Here is a 20,957-nt window from a genome sequence, read left to right on the forward strand (position 1 = left end):
AATTTATGTTAATAACAAAATATTAAGTTCATGTTTCTTTGGTATTCAGAAAAAGATTTAAGCCATTCCCAACTCACTCAACTACTAAACTCCTTCCACACTGCTAACAAAAAGAAAAAATTTCAATATACATTACCTGTAGTCAATGCACACTAATTAGATCATAGCTTAACGTATCAGTTGTTTTTAACAATTACATTTAAAACTTCCCAGCAGTAAGACCTCTCCTTGGATCTTAATTTTTTCTCACACTGAGATAGAACTGCAGATACCCAACAGTATTCCTAGCAAGTTCCAAAAGGTCTGAATTAGGAGGCCTGGATAGCACTTGGCCCATTTTAATGTTTTAAGTTAGATCTTAAAGAAATGTTAAAGTAAATAAAACTGTATGGCCAAGAGTAAACAATGACTACATATAACTGCTGTATATTTTATATTGTATGTATGCTGAATACTCAGTATTCAACACAGTGCAGGGTTTTCTTTGACACTTATCAGACATCATAGATTACTACCAGAACATCACATAAGTTTATTTCAGATGTAACAGCAATGTTAAAATCAACAAGTTTAATTTTTAACTGCACCAAGTAAACTTGCCATTTAAGTATTTTTAAAGTTATTCCCTCCAAAAAACTGAGGGAGCTTTTCTCTTCCACCCCAGAAACCAGAGTTTCCCAATAGTTCTATTTTTGGAGGACTTTCAATTGATGAATAACTGCTTTGGGGATATTTTAGAACTTCTTTCCCCAAATGAAAACTAGTCTGGACAAATTGTCTATTGCATAGATTTCTCTGCAGATTCTTTTCTTTAGAACCTAAATGCAATTACCATAAGGATAATCTTTACCTATCCGCCCCATAGTAAAAACTCTGTCCTAAAAAATATGATGGCTATATGCTCTGATCTTCCAGTTAATAGAATTGTTTTACCTCAACAATTTTTATGCTCCAAAATAGCCAGATCTTCCAGTTAATAGAATTGTTTTACCTCAACAATTTTTATGCTCCAAAATAGCCAACTCAAATGGGACATTACTCGAGTCTTTACTGACTCATAGGCATGTGAACTAGTGCCCAGCTTCTACATCCTCCTTTTCCTTAAATGGATGGAATTACTTAATACAAGTTTGACGTAGGACAATTAACCCTTTCCAAACAAGTCTGATGTAGGACAACTAACCTTTTCAAACATACCATTTAGGTAAAGTCATTGTCTAGTGTGGAAAAAGAAACTATAATGATAGGGAGCCTACATACTCAATTCAAAATTTATTTTTTTCCCCCTCCTTAAATAACATGTACTTAATTGTCATGAGGCAGCTATTCAGTTTTCAATAACCACATTTAGGGATACATTCATAGGACTGATTAGATAGTCCTGGTGAAATGGTTATAGAAATAGAGGCAGTGTCATCTCAGAAAACTCATTTATATATCAAAATCTATTTTGATATCTGGAAGTTTACAAAAGGGCTGAATTCTTCAAACTAAGTATGCCTTCTGTAACTCAAGCACTCTTCTCTTGGCAAGAGCAAGCTGAAGCTTATCTAGGAAGGTAAAGGTGCTTAATGCTAACTTTTTTCCTAAGTTTATACTCGGACTGCTGAAGAAACTGATACCCAAGAAACCAGCATGGTCTTTCTACATTTTTACTATCTTAAGATTCAAATCCTATATACTCATTCAACTATCTCTCTTTTCCTGTATTAATCTTGGCACTCAAGATTGCTGAAGTCTATTGTACTTTGTACTTTCACATTCTCAAAAAAGATTATCAAATGTGCATCAACATTGTGTAATTTTGTCATTTAACATATTTGGAGAGATGAGATTGCTATTATCAGAATGTACATAAGGATAAGTATTATGAATCAAACTTCCCTTTAAAGTCAAATGACAAGAAAATTCAAGCCCTGTGCATTGTTTTAAAGTCTAATGAGAACATTTCATGGGCCACTAGTATTGGCAATCTAGAAAATTTTAAATATTGGATATAGGGCTATGGAGGAAAACATGAAATTTCAGATGTCTCCTATCTTACAAAAAGTTATCAAGCCATCCAAGCCACTCCTTATGTGCCAGAAAATGATCTGGCATAAACTAGTCCCATCAGTAAAGGAGGTCACAGTGACATTTGTTATTAACACTTCTAAACTTCTATTTTCCCAAGAATAGAAGTAATATGTTTAACAATTGCCCCCTCAAATCCTTAAGCTCAATTATCATAGGCACAGAAAATAAGCAAATCTGGGATGTTCTCCAACAGATAAGCAGTAGCACAGCTATGTTATTCTCAAAAATACTGTCTAGATATTCTTCCCTATATAATCAAATGCTCTGTGGCCTTGCTTTTAATAGTCCGCATTAGCTGGCATTAAATGCATTTATTGTGCCACGAGTCCATCTAAGCTTCCTTTTAGGTGTTTTTAAACATGCCCAAGAGACAATACCTCCTTCAGGTTTATCTTAGGGGTACTGACCTATAAGGACATCAACTCCCATTTTTAAAGTTAGACTAACTATTGTGGGTTTACTGAAGACACGAAAAAAGAGAGGATACACACAAAAAAGTAAATCACAACAAACCTTTTTAGGTCAGTTAAAGGCCATGTCTCTAGCTGGGATATTAAAAAAAATTAATCTCACCAGCCACACTCTAAAAGTTAATGCCACTAATAACAATCAACAGCAGGAAAAATAAACCTGCTAACAACCAGTCCACTCATTAGCAAAAAGCAGTTTAACTCAAATACTGAGACCAAAGTAAAACACTACCTACCCAAACTGTCCCACCTACCCTCAGCGAGGAAGAAAGAAATAATTGCTTAAAAAAAAAAAAATAAGCTTAGTATTTCTTACAAGGATAACAATGGTCCAACTCCTGAGACAACACTCAGAAGGACAAAAGGTGGAGTGAAGGCAATGTCTAGGGATTAGTATCCCAGTCTTGAAAAACCCAAAGTACCACAAACACACTAAACTTGTCTTTGAATTACAGAACAAGATATTGCTGCTGTTTCTTTTTGTCTTTTGATATATACAACATTTTGTAGGCTCTGCCCTTCAATGTGAAAGCAGGAGATTAAAAAAAAAAAAATTGACACTGACACCCAAATTTTTGGGACCATATATATCTTAACTGTGAAACCAAACAGATCTATACTTCCTCCTTCCTACAATCAAACCACCTCACAAAAATAAGAAAACTAAATCCAAACATGATTAATCTTGAAAGTCCTTGGAAGTATTAAACATTTTTTAGAGGAAAGAAAAAGGAAGAAAGGAGGACGAACAAGAACAAGAAGTGGGGGGTGGGGAAGAAAGAGGGGGGGGAAAAATCAATGGGCTTCTCTTTTATTTGGCGACAAGCAAGTGCAAGAAAGTTCATTTCTAATTTGTTCAGTTGTCTGTCTTTTGCACATCTGCATTCTGGCCAGAAGGGACTTTGAGGTTTTTCTGCAACACATGAGCATCTGCAGGCTCTATCCTCTTATAGTAGTTCTTCTTTGTCTCAATAATCTCAAATCCAAACTTCCTGTAGAAGTCAATTGCTGATTCATTGCTGATCTGGACATGCCTAAGATATAGGAGGGTATCAGGGGGAAAAAAAAAAAAGATTTCATCAGCTTTTGTGTATTCTCCACAAATAATTTCAAATTGGTTAGAGCCAGAATACTGCATACATCTGTTAGATTCTCCACATAATTACTAGCAATCAACAAAGATTAGGTATTCATCTCAGAAAAACCTGATGACGAATGTACACTTTTAACCTATTACATTTGCAAGATAGCTGGCTGAGGTTAGGAGTCTCAGAAATAGTGTTTACTCTTACAATCAACAAAGGGCAAAGTACCCTAGTTAGCATAACATTTTTCACTGCAAGGGGAAAAAAGATTCCAGTAACTAAAAATGGGGAAATAACCGTAAGGATGATTCAAAGACCATATTAACATATGCAGAAAGAAAAAAGACAGAAAAATAACATAACTAGGCTCTCAAATGCCTGAATATATCCTCCCTGATTTATAAAAAATATGCTATATTTTGAAAATAAATAATTTGAGTTTTCTCAATTACTCTTCAAAATAGCATTATATAATTTACTCTCTCCCACTGTCAAAGTTAAAATGAGAATAATCTAAATACCCTTATTATAAAAAATCCATAGTTGTGATCTAAACTTGGCTCTTAATCTGAGTTCTATAATATTGATATTATATTAATATAGTATCAGCTAGGTACTCTCTGATTTTGATTATTAAACTCTACTACTAATGAACATATCAATGAGAACCTTAAACCGAACCTAGAGAATGGATAAGATGAGAAAAGTAGTATTAATGATACTAATTCTTCAATTGTGAAGACTTGAGTTTTAATCTTGGTTTACTCTGTGACTTTGGTGCTCCCACCCCAACGAATGAAGCAAATCTTATCTCAGATTCCTTATCTATTATTGAAACAAAAGAAAACTTCATAACCACTACTTCCATGGTTTTTCCAAAAGACAATGAAACAAGAAACCAGAGTTTAAAGTTTCTAGTAAAGGTTTCTATTTCCAGTCTATTAAATTCTTTAGGTAAGAACATTAAATATCATTATACTTACAGATAGATGTTGTCAAAAGTGCCATCTTTTTCACAGATGTTTAAGACATGATTTAACATTTTAGTTCCTATTAACAAGACAAACAACAAATAAGTAATTTCATAAAAATCAATCTTTACACATCTAACTGCCATCTTAACATTTACTGGGTCTTAACAGAACTTGAGGTAAACACGAGACAACCGATTTTTAAAAATTTTCTTCTTTCCCTACATTATCTACATATGTTTAAAACTCATAGCAGAAAAGCAACCTTTACATATACAAGCCCTTCCATGTAAAAGGAAAACAGAAAAAAGCAAAAGGGATATTGATAACAAATCTATATAGGGCTTCCACTTGAAATATGTTAATAAAGTTATTTTCTACCTTACATAATTCAGTAATTCTTTCCCAATATTCCCAAAAGAAATGGTTTGACTCACTGAGTCAGAAACAGTAGTGATGTATTTACATTTCTCTAAACAAATAAAAAAAAAAAACCACAAGTTAAAATTACCTATTCCTAGCCTTCGGTATGGTGCCAGACATCCTAGTGTCATGATGTAAAGTCTCTTCTGATTCTGTGAATGATCCACCCTACAGCATACTGCACCTACTGCAATATCATTGAAATAGGCTGCCATGGAAAATATAAAAATATAAAGTTCAAAGACAGAATAACATATTTTACTCAATCTTCCTCCCCTTCTATAAGAACTAAATTATTGCTATTGGCCATAAATTTTATCAGCTATTCTGAATAATAGTAACTTCAAAAATTTCCTACTTTTTAGGGATTTAAGTCTCTTCTAGAGTAAACACAAATATGTGAAAACACACACACTAAAGAAGACATTTAGCATTTCCGCTTAAAATTCAAGTATTGTCTTGGTTTCTTTGAGATTTTTCTCAGAACCTGAATCACCCCCCCATTTCCTCACTTGTAAAATAAGGAAATTAAATTAGTTAACTCTGCTCTAATATTAAAAACTAGGGTCAAGAATACAACAAACAAATGAAGGGGGGGAAAAAACATATTATACCAAGTTTTGCTAGCTCGCCAACCTCCAGCACATCCTTGTAGAACTTGTCATTGTAGCTGACTGGAAAGATGACCTGGTTTAGTCTCTTCAACTGTTTAATATTGTGTGGTGTCACATCTCCCAGCTCGATCCGGCTACTGGAACAAACCAAAATGTACTCAATAAAATATAATTAGCTTTATTTGTTATGATGAACATTCTTAGAAGACTACGAAGTTTTTTTTTTTACATGACTGATAAATCCAAACTTGCACAGTGACTTTATACTCCTAGAAAGATTACCATTTATAAGATTATGCCAGCTATTCCATCCAAATTCAGTTTGTAGCTTTCAAACAACTGTATACATTTAGAGATAAATATGGTAAACGACAATTACTAAGAAGGCCAGACTAAAATTCTATATAAATGCCAGAATTTTCCTTGTAGTTTACAGTTCAGAAGAATTTAAACATCTATTACTGATCAAAAGGACTGATGATTCCAAATGTTGGCAAGGGGGTGGCAAATGGGAATGGCGAAATGTAAACAGAGTATCTCTGGAAGACACTCTAGTACTATGCATCAAAAAGCCTGAGTGGCTCAGTCATTAAGACTCTGCCTTTGGCTAGGGCGGATTCCAGGGTCCTGGGATTGAGCCCTCTGCATCAGGCTCCCTGCTCTGCACTCCCCCTGTTTGTGTTCCCTCTCTCGCTGTGTCTTCTGTCAAATAAATAAGTAGAACATTTTAAAAAGTAAAAATGTTTGTGTTCCCTCTCTCGCTGCATCTTCTGTCAAATAAATAAATAAATAAAACATTTTAAAAAGTAAAATAAGCCTGAGAGGTACATTTCCTTTATGGAAGTAATCCTACTCCAGAAACTTATCCTGAAAAAATAATCCAAATAGGCAAAAGTTATGTATATTCTACTAATTGAGCTAGGAACAACCCACAACAGTCATTTGGGGTGGTTTTCCAAATCCAGATTCCTGGACTTCACCCCACTTTCAGAAGCACGATCTCTGGAAATGAAACAAAGGAATCCACATGGTGGTGGTGGAGCTTTACTTATCAAGAATGCAACAGAAGTATTCCTTAAAAAAAAATCTATGTATCTAGAAGTTTCGGGGCTGTGACTGGAAGACACAGGACACTGCACAGCTCCGGCAGCTCAGCCCTCAGGGAAACTAACAACTATTGGAGATTTTTATTCTTGGGGGTTAAATGCATATTAATTTAAGAAATAACAATAGCTTACATTTAAAAAAAAAAAAAAAAAAACTATGTAATCAAAACAACTGGTTCCAAGGGAAAAGAGTTAAGGCTAAAAAGATTCAGACTCACAGTAACAAAGCCATGTTGCCTCTAGGCCATCAACCAAGGGATTTTTTAACAACTCAAGTCAGTATCACTACTGTAAAATAAAGGTTGATCAAGGGGCACCTGGATGGCTCAGTGGGTTAAAGCCTCTGCCTTCGGCTCAGGTCATGATCCCAGGGGCCTGGGATGGAGCCCCACATCGGGCTCTCTGCTGGGCGGGGAGCCTGCTTCCTCCTCTCTCTCTCTGCCTACTTGTGATCTCTGTCAAATAAATAAGTAAAATCTTAAAAAAAAAAAAAAAAAGGTTGATCAAATATGAAAGACAAACCTGAATACCACTAACATCATTAGTAGAGTTGCTTACATACATTATTGGCCTTCTTAAGAATCACAATAGTGATTTTTAATTCTTTAAATAAGATGACAAAATTCTTTAAATAAGATCAAATCAAAATAAAAACGAGTTGAAAAATAAAAACAATCTGATGCCACCCAAGTAGCTAGAAAATGTACTCACTGGGTGCTAGGTGCTAGTTCCAGATCACAATGACATTAGTCAATAGCCAGGAAATGCAAACAACACACCCTAATTAATCATTTGCACCCTATGCATAAAGGTTTTGAAAACTGTTGGAGGAATGACTAAACGAAAATGTTAATCATCACTCTTTTATAATGGTAAAAAAGAAAAACCTAAGTGTCCCCAATAGAGAACTAGTTAAATAAAGCATGCATGATACATTAGTATTATTAGCAGAGAAACACTGATACATTGTTTTTGGGGGGGGGGGCGGCGCGGGGGGAAACACATTCTAAATATATGTAATATATAAATATCTAAAATAGCTTTTGTTAATATAGAGAAAAAATGCTTTAAACAATATACAAAAAGTGTGTGATCAGAATCGTGGGTGGCACCTGGCTGGCTCAGCTCAGTAGAACACGATGAGGCTCTTGACCTCATGGTTATAAGGTGGAATCATGGCCATGTTGGGTGAAGATTACTTAAAAATACAATCCTTAATAATAATAATAAAAGAATGGTGGGTAATTTAAAAAACAGTATTCTCTTAAATGTTACAATTTAGATTATTAGAAAACAGAATACAGACCATAACGCCCATCTGGAACTTTAGCCTTCTAGCCTCAATTATTTCATTTTTATGCTGTTTTTTTATTACTTACTATGACCCATCACCCTTGTATATGTTGCATATTTTCTTAAAATCTGAGCAGTTTCTTAGTAGCCACACAAATTAAGATGCAAACACCACAGTAAAAAATAGAGTTCTCTTTGTTATATTTTCTTCCAATTTCTAGACACATAAAGTAAATATGAGTAAATGTGGCCTCTCCTAAGTATTTCACATCTAAAATGAATTCCTTTTGTGAGATTCAGGTCTTCTTCAACTAGGGAATATCTCATTCATAGAACTCCCCTTTTCATTAAAGCAGGATCCTGGCTTTCTCTTCTTTAACACTGAGTAAATAACATTTTACTGAAACCTTTTTCTGATTAAAACCTGCTTAGGTTCACTTACCCACCATCCACCACTCAGACCTTTTATAAGCAGATACAGTTATAATGTAAAATACAGACCCCTTAAAATACAGAGAACATGGAGTGCCTGGGTGGCAGAATCTTTTAAGCATCTGACTCTTGGTTTCTGCTTGGGTGGTGGATATTTCAGGATCATGAGCTCAAGTCCTGCGCTAGGTGCCGAGGTCAGTGCAGAGTCCATTTAGGAGTCTCTCTCCCCCTTTCCCTCGGCCCCTCCCCCATTCTGAAATAAACAAATCTTAAAAAAAAAAAGTACAGGGATAACATGTCACCTACACTCTGTGTTCTTTTCTTTAGTAAAAAGATTCCTATCATTTAGTTAATGTATCTATCACCTTGCATTTTTTTTTAAGAACACTTAGGGTTTACTCTCTTAGCAAGTTTCAATTATATGCATTAGCTCGTCAGACCTTACTCATTTTACAGCTACAAGTTTGTACCTTTTTATCAATTTCTGCCTATTCCCCCCACCCTGGCAACCACTTATCTACTCTGTTTCTAGGAGTTTGACTTTTTTATTTGTAGATTTCACATATAAGTAATACCATGCAGTGTTCGTCTTTCTGAATTATTTTACTTAGCATAATGCTACTTTTTAACTGAGTATAGCACCCCAAATTTGGTATAGTAATATATTTTAAATATAATATAGCATTTATTTATTATATTCAGAGCATGGTATTTAAAAATTATCCACTGCAATTAAGAGTCAAACTCTGTATTTCAAAAGTCATTGAAAAACCACATTATAAAGTCTAACCGTAAACAATAAAGAAAAATTTAACCTAGGAAGTCAAGCTTCCAACTTTAAGTGAAAGAACATGATTTTTAAAAAAAGTTTAAGAATGATTTCCAGGTGGGGCGCCTGGCTGGCTCATCTGGAAGAGCATGCAACTCTTGATCTTGGGGTCATGAGCTTGAGCCCCACACTGGGTACAGGGATTACTTAAAAATATATAAAAACTTGAAAATAAATGATTTCTAGGTAATTGTTGGGCTTCAAGTATCTCTACAATTTTTAAAAGGATAATAACCAGGTATTTCTTAACTTTATACAGAAGGAAAAGGTGGTATAGTTCAATGTGCTAGATGAAATCTAATAAAAATTAACTACTAAAAAAGTTTCCATTGGAGTAGGCAGATCAAGCCTATTCAAATATAGAACACTGTATTAAAATCATTAGGGAATAGTCAGCTTAATCTTTTCCTGCCTAATTAAAAAAATATATAAGTCTTGATTTAAAAAAAAAAAAAAAAAAGTCCATCACCATAGAAATGACTCAGGAAGTGAAAATATCCTGAAAGACTATTACCAGAAGTAAGTTTGATGCAAACAGTCTTCCTGTATTTTTCTATGCATATATATATATAGACATATATATATACACATACATATTTTAAAACAGAATTGAGATACTATTCATATTGTTTGGTAGCTGTTTAAGAAATACCTTAAATATAACTTTGTCAGCAAAATTCACTTTCAAATACAGTTTATCTTTCACGAACATGATATGCCTGACTGAAATGGAATACTTCTGTAATCTTGATCACTTAGCTCTGAATTATTTTAAGATGTGGATATTCTAAATATATCAGAGTAACAGCAACTTGTACATATAATTTAGCAAAGAACATGTTGTATCAAAGGTATATAGTGCTATACAGAAATGTCAAGGGGTGCCTGGGTGGCTCGGTGGGTTAAAGCCTCTGCCTTCGGCTCAGGTCATGATCTCAGGGTCTTGGGATGGAGCCCAGTATCCGGCTCTCTGCTCAGCAGGGAGTCTGCTCCCCCCGCCCCCCCGCGCCCTCTCTGCCAGCCTCTCTGCCTGCTTGTGATCTGTCTGTAAAATAAATAAATAAAATCTTAAAAAAAAAAAAAGGTCTATGAATCTATAATTTTCTGAAGTTCTTATGAACATAATAGTTGCCTATTCAAAGCACAAATCAGGTATTTCAATAAATATTTGAACACCTATGTGCTAACACCTGGAATGTAAAATATAGTGTCTAAGTGCGTATATTACACATATTCATACACAATTGTATACATATAATACACATACATAATATATATAAAATACAATGTCTTAGTAGTAACACATGCACACAAAGTACAAAAATAATACTAGAATGGAAGTAATCCTGGGATCAGATGTGAAGGGTGACTAAGAGTTTGTTCTGTAGGAAGCCAAGAAATGAAATTTTTAAAAAAGATTTTATTTATTTGACAAAGAGAGAGAGCACAAGCAAGGGGATCAGCAGAGGGAGAGGGAGAAACAGGCTTTCACTGAACAGGGAGCCCAATGTGGGGCTCAATTCCAGGACCCTGGGATCGTGACCTGAATGGAAGGCTGACGCTTAACAGACTGAGCCACTCAGGAACCCCAAGAAATGAATGGAAAAAAAAAAAAAAAGATTTATTTGAGAGTGAGAAAGACAGAACACGAGGAGGAGAGGGGCCGACGGAGAGGAAGCAGCGGACTCCCCACTAAGCAGGTAGCCCTGACCTGGGCTCCATGTGGGACTCCAGGATCATGGCCTGAGCTGAAGGGAGACGCTTAACTGACTGAGCCACCCAGGGGCACCAAGAAATCAATTCTAAAAAGAAGGTAGAACATGAACAAAACAGCAATGATATGTTCCTAAAATTACAGGCAGTTTGATTCGGAAAAACAAAATGTACTCTGTGGCTCTCTTCCTCTGGGCTACCTGCTGAGGGTGCAGCCATCTCCTAACTTAACTTGGCATCACAGCCATCCTCAGACCTCTGGTGAAGACCAAGATTGTTAAAAAGTGAACCAAGAAGTTCATTCTGCATCAGTCAGATCAATATGTCAAAATTAAGTGCAACTGGCTGAAACTGAGGCATTGATAATAGGGTGTACAGAAGATTCAAGGGCCAGATCTTGATGCCCAACACTGATTATAAGAGCAACAAGAAAAAAACCACGTTATCCAGTGGCCTCCAGAAGTCCCTAGTCCACAAGGTCAAAGAGCTTGAAGTGCTGTTACCATGCAATAAATCTTACTGTGCAGAGACTGTTCATAACTTCTCCAAGAACCACAAAGCCATTGTGGAAAGAGCAGCCAGCTGGCCATCAGAGTGAGTATCAGTCCCAATGCCAGGCTGCACAGCAAAGAAAATGAATGCAGACAGCGTATATGCAAGTTGCACTTGTGTTAATAAAACCGTAAAACTACAAAAAAGGTGTTCTTTCTGTAAATGTGGAAGCTGGGATTGGAGAGGAAGAACCACCAATTTTATAAGGGGCTTGCACATCAGGATGGTACTTGGCTATCTTCTCTACCTACACTTATTCTCTTGCTTGACCTCAATCTCATCTTACTGCTTTAATGCTGCCATCTTCAAAATCTGTCTCTTCCTTAGAAATCACTCCTAAACTCCAAAACATCTACAGCAGACACCTCAAATTAAATATATTCAACACTAGATCTCTGACCCCCCCCCAATCTGCTTCACCTGCAGCTTTCTCTGTTGATAGCCTCTCCATCTGTGACTGCCGATTACTCTCTTACCTTATTTAAATGATAGCTCAAGAAAGTTTATTCTGAGAAATCTGTTTTTCTTTGTACTGTTCCTGGATACGCATTCTTATCAATCAGGATTATGTTTGGCCTTGAACAAAGTTTGGAAGTGTTCCTTCTTACTCTTGAATTTTGTTAATGTTTGCTTCATGTATTTCCAAGTTATTTGAAGAGGATATTTGGGATGTTATAAATTGACGAATTGGTCCTGTTATCCTTTTGAAATGTCCTTCTTTTTGCTGTAATAGTCCCTGTCTTAAAATCTACTTTGTTCATTAATACAGACATACTACTTTCTTCTAATCAATGCCGCATCATGTATTTTTTACCATCTTTTACTTTCAACTCTTCTATGTCCTTGTAATTTAAAGTGTCTTTTGTAAAAAACACATACTTAAGTCTTGTTCCTCTGACAATGGGAGTATTTTTACTACACAGTTCTTTTTTCTAAATATTATACAATGTCCAGGTATTACTTTTATGTATTAAAATACCATGAGGGGTGCCTGGGTGGCTCAGTCGGTTGTGAACAACTCTTGGTTTGGTTTTGGCTCAGGTCAGGCTCTCAGAGTTGTGGGATGAGTCCTCCGTTTGGCTTCACACTCAGTGCCAGTCTCCTTATCCCTATCCCTCCCATTCCCTTCTGACCTTCCGCAGGCACATGGGCTCTGCATCTTGAGTGAGTGAATGAATGAATGAATGAATGAAAGAAAGAAATCTTTAAAAGAAAAATAAAAGAATAAAAATAAAATAGCATGATAGAAAAAGGTGAAAAATGTCATCACATTGAGTCATGCTAATCCTCTCTGCATCATTCCAATTTTAGTATATATACTGCCAAAGCAAGCACTGACAATTGAAGCATTTGGTCTGTCTACACAATGTACTTATTGATGTAGTCTACTCAAGTTCACCAGCTTGCAAATTTTCTATATGTACTCTTAGTAATTCCTTTATTTTTCAAGCCCTATTTGAGGGATCAATTTTCATTCTTGGCTTAAAAATATGTTTTAAAGTTTACGTAAAATTAAATTCACTTTTCTTGGTGTATAGTTCTGAGTTTTCACAAACATGCATAATAACAACTATCAAGATACAGAAAGGTTCCATCACCCCAAAAATCTCCCTCATGGCCCTCCGTAGAGTTTCAACTGTAACACCACTCCCAGGCAACCATTAATCTGTTTTCTGTTCCCCATATCTTTGCTTCTTCAAGAATGTCACATAAATGGAATCACAGGAATACACAGCCATTTGCTTGGCTTCCTTCATTCAACATACTGACTTTGAGATTTACCACACTGCTGTATCAATAGTTCCTTCCTTGTTATTGCTGAGTAGTATTGCACAGTATGGATATACCACTGTTTCTCCTTTTATTGAAAGGCATCTTGGTCTACATACACATTTCTCTATAGGTTCTTCTATTTTTACAATTTCTCTTGATTATGAGAGGTAATCTTGGGTGAAAAGTGTATGAGAGTTCTGGTTGTTTTGCACTCAGCATTTGGCACTGTCAACCTTTACAAATGTATGCCATTCTAACAGTTCATTTCATTTCAAAATCACAGTTCACTGTGGTTTTAATCTGTATGTCCCTAAATAACAAATGATGTTGGGCATATTTTCATTTATTTCTCTGTCATTCATATAACTTCTTTGGTAAAGGAGCTATTTAACTCTTTTGCCCATTTAAAGCAAACTGGCAGGGGTGGGTGGTACCTGGGTGGTTCAGACATTAAGCATCTATCTGCCTTTGGCTCAGGTCATATTCCTAGGGTCCTGGGATGGAGCCCCACATTGGGCTCACTGCTCAGCAGGAAGCCTGCTTCTCTTTCTCCCACTCCCCCTGCTTATGTTCTCTCTCTCATTGTGTCTCTCTGTCAAATAAATAAATAAAATCTTGAGGAGGAGCAAGATGGCAGAGGAGTAGGAGACTGAAATTTCATCTGATGGCAGGAATTCAGCTAGATACTTATCAAACCATTCTGAACACCTACAAACTTAACAGGAGATCAAAGAGAAGAGCAGCAATTCTATGAACAGAAAAGCAGCCACATTCTGGAAGGTAGGACATGTGGAGAAGTGAATCTGAGATGATAAAGAAGATAGACCACAGGGGCGGGGTCTGGCTCCCAGCAAGCAGTAGAGCAGTGCAGCACAAAATCGAACTTTCAGAAGTCTACTCTGCAGAGGGACATGCTCCAGAGGCTAAGTTGGGGGTGGAGCCCTCGCTGGGACAGTGTGGTCTCAGGACCTGTGGGGTCACATAAAGACCAGAGGTGCCTGAGTGCAGCAGAGCTCCCAGGTATCACAGTGGGGAGGCCAGCTGCAGAGATGAAGCTGAGGAGGGGGCTCTCAGTTTGGGGTTACCTTAAAGCATGATGTGAGGCAGAGTCAGGCCACTACTCTTTGAGCTGGGACCCCACAGGTGGCAGACCCAGGAGGGAGACTCCCTGCCCCCAACCGGGAGGAGCAGCATAGGAGGGCACTGCAGTAATCTGCTGGATTTGGAGACTCCAAATGGGGCCATATGCCAGAGACAGAAATACTTGGTCACAGGCCTGGAGAACACAGAGCACGGCCAGAAACCAGGGAGACAGGAGCGAGCTCTAGCTCCTGGAGATTGGGAGGCTGCCATTTTTATTATAGTCCTCCAAAATAGTCCTCCAAACTGTATAGAAAGCTTTAAGAGAAAAAAAGCTACCGAGAGCAAACTGAGCAGACTCCTTAGCCTGGATCCTGGCAAGGGCACTGCAATTCCATCTTGGGCAAAGACATCTGAGAATCACTCCAAGAGACCCCCTCACCCGGAAGATGAGCAAGAACATCCAGCCAAGACCAGGTTTACTGATCAAAGAGAACTGCAGAACACCAGTGCTGGATGAATTCAGCACATAGAATTCATGGCTTTTTTCCCATGACTCTTTAGTCTTTCAAACTTAAATTTTTAAATTTTGTTACTTTTTTCTTTTTCTATTTTTTTAATCTTTCCTATTTTAACTATTTCATCAATACCTTTTAAAAATATTTCTTAATTTCCATTTTTATAGTCCTATTCTATCCCTTCATTGTTTAACCTTATTCTTTCTGTACACATATAAGTTTTTCTTTCTTTAAAATTTTGGGATACAGTTATCTTCTAATAGACCAAAATATACCCTAACTCTGGGATATGGCTTTGGCTTTGTTCTAGTCTCCAGCCTGATTACATGCTCTCCTTTTTTTTCTTTTTTCAACCAACTTACCAATTCCTTTTTTAAAATCTTTTTTAATTTTCATTTTTATAGTCATACTCCGTCCCTTCACCGTTTTACCTATGTTTTTCTTTCTTTAAAATTTTGGGAGGCAGTTTTTTCTAACAGACCAAAATACACCCAAAATCATGTGTGTGGCTCTGTTCTATTCACCAGCCTAATCATATTTTTTTCCCCTTTCTTCTTCCCTGGATTTCACATGTCTTCTGATTTGGTTAGTGTGTATTTTCCTTGGGTCGTTGTCACCCTTTTAGCATTTTGTTCTCTCATTCATCTATTCTTCTCTGGAGAAAACGACAAGACATAAAAACTCACCTCAAAAAACAGAACAAGAGGCAGTACCGACTGCTGGGGACCTAATAAGTACAGACATTAGTAAGATGTCAGAACTAGAGTTCAGAATGACGACTATAAAGATGCTAGCCGGGCTCAAAGAAAGCACAGAAGATACTAGAGATTCCCTTTTTGAAGAAATAAAATCCCTTTCTGGAGAAATAAAAGAACTAAAATTTAACCAAGTTGAAATTAAAAAAGCTATTAATGAGGTCCATTCAAAAATGGAGGATTTAATTGCTACGATAAATGAGGCAAAAGAGAAAATTAGTAATAGAGAAGATCAAATGATGGAGAATAAAGAAGCTGAGAAAAATAGAGACAAACAACTACTGGACCACGAGGGGAGAATTCGAGAGATAAGTGATACTATAAGATGAAACAATATTAGAATAACTGAGATAACAGAAAAAAGAAGAAAAAGAGGGGCAAAAGGTATATTGCAGCAAAGCAGAGCAGAGAACTTTCCTAATTTGGGGAAGGAAATAAGCATCAAAATCCAGGAGGCACAGAGAACCCCCCTAAAATCAATAAAAATAGGTCAACACCCCATCATCTAATAGTAAAACTTACAAGTCTCAGTGACAAAGAGAAAATCCTGAAAGGAGCTTGGGACAAGAGGTCTGTAACCTACAACGGTAGAAATACTAGATTGGCAGCAGACCTATCCACAGAGACCTGGCAGGCCAGAAAGGACTGGCATGATATATTCAGAGCACTTAACAAGAAAAATATGCAGCCAAGAATACTATATCCAGCTAGGCTGTTGTTGAAAATAGGAGATAAAAAGCTTTCAGGAAAAACAAAAACTAAAAGAATTTGCTAACACCAAACCAGCCCTACAGTAAATATTGAAAGGGGTCTAAGCAAAGACAGAGCCTAAAAGTAACAGACCAGAAAGGAACAGAGACAATATACAGTAACAGTCACCTAAATTCACTAAATTCATATCTTTCAATAGTTACCCTGAAAGTAAGTAGGCTAAATGCCCCAATCAAAAGACACAAGGAATCAGAATGGATTTAAAAAAGAACAAAACAAGACCCATCAATATGCTGTCTGCAAGAAACTCATTTTAGACCCAAAGATACCTCCAGATTAAAAGTGAGGGGGTGGAAAACAATTTACCACGCTAATGGATATCAAAAGAAAGCTGGGGTGGCAATCCTTATGTCAGATAAATTAGATTTTAAGCCAAAGACTATAAGAGATGAGGAAGGACACTACATCATACTCAAAGGGTCTGTCCAACAAGAAGATCTAATAAATTTAAGTGTCTATGCCCCTAACATTGGAACAGCCAACTATTTAAACCAATTAATAACAAAATCAAAGAAACACATTTACAATAATACAATAATAGTAGGGGACTTAAACATCCCCCTCACTAAAATGGACAGAACCTCTAAGAAAAAAATTCAACAAGGAAATGAAGACCTTAAATAACACACTGGACCAGATGGACTTAACAGATATATTCAGAACATTCCAACCCAAAGCAACAGAATAGACATTCTTCTCTAGTGCACATGGAACATACTCCAGAAGAGATCATATCCTGGGTCACAAATCAGGTCTCAGCTGGTACCAAAAGACTGGGATCATTCCCTGAATATTTTCAGACCATAATGCTTTGAAACTGAACTCAACCACAAGAGGAAAGTTGGAAAAAACTCAAATACATGGAGGCTAAAGAGCATCCTACTACAGAATGAATGGGTCAACCAGGAAATTAAAAAAGAATTTAAAAAATTCATAGAAACAAATGAAAATAAAAACACAACTGCTCAAAATCTTTGGGACACAGCAAAGGCGGTCCTGAGAGGAAAGTATATAGCAATACAAGCCTTCCTTGAGAAATAAGAAACATCTCAAATACACAACCTAACCCTAACACCTAAGGAAGCTGGAGAAATAACAGCAAAGAAAGCCTAAACCCACCAGGAGAAGAGAAATCATAAAGATCAGAGTAGAAATCAATGAAACAGAAACCAAAAGAACAGTAGAACAGAGCAACAAACTAGGAGCTGGTTCTTTGAAAGAATTAATAAGATTGATAAACCCCTGGCCATGCTTATCCAAAAGAAAAAAGAGAAAGGACCCAAATTAATAAAATCATGTATGAAAAGTGAGAGATCACAACCAACACCAAAGAAATACAAACAATTATAAGAACATATTATCGGCAACCACACCAAAGCCAATTTGACAATGTGAAACAATGGATGCATTCCTAGAGAGGTAGAAACTACCAAAACTGAACCAGGAAGAAACAGAAAACCTGACCAGACCCATAACCAGTAAAAAGACTGAAGCAGTGATTAAAAACCTCCCCAAAACTAGAGCCTAGGGCCAGATGGCTTCCCAGGGGAACTCTACCGAACATTTAAAGAATTAATACCTACTCTCCTGAAACAGTTCCAAAAAAATAGAAATGAAAGGAAAACTTCCAAACTCATTTTATGAGGCCAGCATTACCTTGATCCCCAAACCAGACAAAGACCCCATCAAAAAGCAGAATTACAGACCAATATCCCTGATGAAAATGGATGCAAAAATTCTCACCAAAATACTAGCCAATAGGATCCAATAGTACATTAAAAAGATTATTTACCATAACCAAGTGGGATTTACTCCTAGACTGCAAGGTTGGTTCAACATCTGCAACTCAATCAATGTGATACAATACATTAATAAAAGAACAAGAACCATATGATACTCTCAGTAGATGCTGAAAAAGCATTTGACAAAGTACAGCATCCATTCCTGATAAAAACTCTTCACAGTGTAGGGTTAGAGGGTACATATCTCAGTATCATAAAAGCCATCTATGAAAAACCCACAGCAAGTATCATTCTCAATGGGAAGAAACTGAGAGCTTCTCCCCTAAGGTCAGGAACACGGCAGGGATGTCCACTATCACCACTGCTATTCAACATTGTACTAGAAGTCCTAGCCTTAGCAATCAGACAACAAAAAAAATAAAAGGCATCTGAATTGGCAAAGAAGTCAAACTCTCACTCTTTGCAGATGATATACTTTATGTGCAAAACCCAGAAGACTCCACTCCAAAACGGTTGGAACTCATACAGGAATTCAGTAAAGGGTCAGGATATAAAATCAATGCACAGAAATCAGTTGCATTTCTTTCTTTCTTTTTTTTTTTTAAGATTTTATTTATTTATTTGACAGATAGAGATCACAGGTAGGCAGAGAGGCAGGCAGAGAGAGAAGAAGGAAAGCAGGCTCCCCACTGAGCAGAGAGCCCGAGAGAGCCAGAGATCCCAGGACCCTGAGATCACGACCTGAGCCGAAGGCAGAGGCTTTAACCCACTAAGCCATGCAGGCACCCCGAAATCAGTTGCATTTCTATACACTAACAGCAAAACAGAAGAAAGAGAAATTAAGGTATCGATCCCATTTACAATTGCACCCAAAACCATAGATACCTAGGGAATAAATCTAACCAAAGAGGCAAAGAATCTGTACTCGGAAAATATAGAGTACTCATGCAAGAAATTGAGGAAGACACAAAGAAATGGAAAAACATTACATACTCATGGACTGGAAGAACAAATATTGTGAAAATGTCTATGCTACCTAGCACAATCTACACTTTTAATGCAATCCCTATGAAAATACCATCAATTTTTTCAAAGAAATGCAACAAAAGACTTTGAATACCCAGAGGATTGATGAAAACGAAAAACCAAGTTGGTGGCATCACAATTCTAGATTTCAAGCTCTATTCCAAAGCTGTAATCATCAAGACAGTATGGTACTGGCACAAGACATAGAGATCAATGGAACAGAAAAGAGTCCAGAAATGGACCCTCAACTCTATGGTCAACTAATCTTCAACAAAGCAGGAAAGAATGCCCAATGGAAGAAAAAAGTCTCTTCAAAAAATGGTGTTGAGAAAACAGCCACATGCAGAAGAATGAAACTGGACCATTTCCTCACACCACACATAAAAATAGACTCAAAATGGATGAAAGACCTTAATGTGAGACAGGAATCCATCAAAATAACACAGGCAGCAACTTCTTCAACCTCCGCTGCAGCAACTTCTTCCTGGAAACATCACCAAAGGCAAGAGAGGCAAGGGCAAAAATGAACTACTGGGACTTGATCAAGATAAAAAGCTTTTGCACAACAAGGCAAAAAGTGAACAAAACCAAAAGACAACTGACAGAATGCGAGAAGGTATTTGCAAAAGACATATCAGATAAAGGGCTAGTATCTAAAATCTAGAAAGAACTTATCAAACTCAACACCCAAAGAACAAATACCCCAATCAAGAAATGGGAAGAAGACATGAACAGACATTTCAGCAAAGATATCCAAATGACCAAGAGACACATGAAGAAGTGCTCCACATCACTCAGCATCAGGGAAATACAAATCAAAACCACACTGAGATACCACCGCACTTCAATCAGAATGGCTAAAATTAACCAGTCAGGAAAGGACAGGTGTTGGTGAGGATGTGGAGAAAGGGGAACCCTCCTACACTGTTGGTGGGAATGCAAGCTGCTGCAGCTGCTCTGGAAAACAGTATGGAGGTTCCTCAAAAAGTTGAAAATAGAGCTACCCTACAGCCCAGCAATTGCACCACTGGGTAATTTACCCTAAAGATACAAATGTAGTGATCCGAAGGGGCACGTGCACCCAAATGTTTATAGAAGCAATGTCCACAATAGCCAAACTATGGAAAGAGCCTAGATGTCCATCAACAGATGAAAAGAGAGATGTGATGTGTGTGTGTACATATATATACATGTATACACACATACACACTGGAATACTATGCACTCATCAAAAAAAACCACAGGAAATCTTGCCATTTGCAACAATGTGGATAACTAGAGGGTATTATGCTAAGCAAAATAAGTCAATCAGAGAAAGACAATTATCATATGTTCTCACTGATATGAGGAATTTGAAAAAGACGACAGAGGATCATAGGGGAAGGGAGGGGAAAATGAAACAAGATGAAACCAGAGAGGAAGACAAATCATCAGAGACTCTTAATCTCAGGAAACAAACTAAGGGCTGCTGGAGGGGAGGGGAGTGGAAGGGATGGGGTAGCTGGGTGATGGACATTGTGGAAGGTATGTGCTACAGTGAGGGAAAAAAAAAGAATATAAAAAAAATAAAGTATTTGGAACATTAAGAAAATTAGGCAAATTAGAGGATCTAATTGATGAGCTTTGTGATTTCAATTTAAAATGAGTGAAAAGGGGCCCCTGGGTGGATCAGGTGGTTAAGCATCTCCCTGTAGCAGGGGACATGATCCCAGGGTCCAGGGATTAAGC

General features: G+C 37.0%; 1 protein-coding gene and 1 long non-coding RNA gene across 3 annotated transcripts in view; both read right to left on the minus strand.

The window, feature by feature from the left end:
- Positions 1-508: 508 nt before the first annotated feature.
- LOC116864564 lies at positions 509-3,288 on the minus strand. The gene is made up of 2 exons (XR_004382041.1): positions 992-3,288; positions 509-933 (listed from the first exon to the last, which is right to left on the minus strand). It is a non-coding gene; the product is annotated as an uncharacterized LOC116864564 (long non-coding RNA).
- A 53-nt stretch (positions 3,289-3,341) lies between these two features.
- Positions 3,342-20,957, minus strand: part of NAA50 (N-alpha-acetyltransferase 50, NatE catalytic subunit) — a 33,686-nt gene continuing 16,070 nt past the window's right edge. Inside the window, exons 2-5 of one of the 2 annotated variants that reach the window (XM_032852243.1) lie at positions 5,640-5,773; positions 5,114-5,233; positions 4,615-4,681; positions 3,342-3,580 (exon numbers count right to left, since the gene is read on the minus strand). In XM_032852243.1, the coding sequence (XP_032708134.1) occupies positions 3,403-3,580; positions 4,615-4,681; positions 5,114-5,233; positions 5,640-5,773 (499 nt within the window). In that variant the 3' untranslated portion in view covers positions 3,342-3,402. Of the gene's footprint in view, positions 3,581-4,614; positions 4,682-5,113; positions 5,234-5,639; positions 5,777-20,957 lie in introns of both variants that reach the window. The other variant, XM_032852242.1, reaches the window with a different exon arrangement.

This window comes from Lontra canadensis, unplaced genomic scaffold (assembly GCF_010015895.1).
Source record: "Lontra canadensis isolate GAN:19392208 unplaced genomic scaffold, GSC_riverotter_1.0 scaffold6, whole genome shotgun sequence".
Classification (NCBI taxonomy): Eukaryota; Metazoa; Chordata; class Mammalia; order Carnivora; family Mustelidae; genus Lontra; species Lontra canadensis.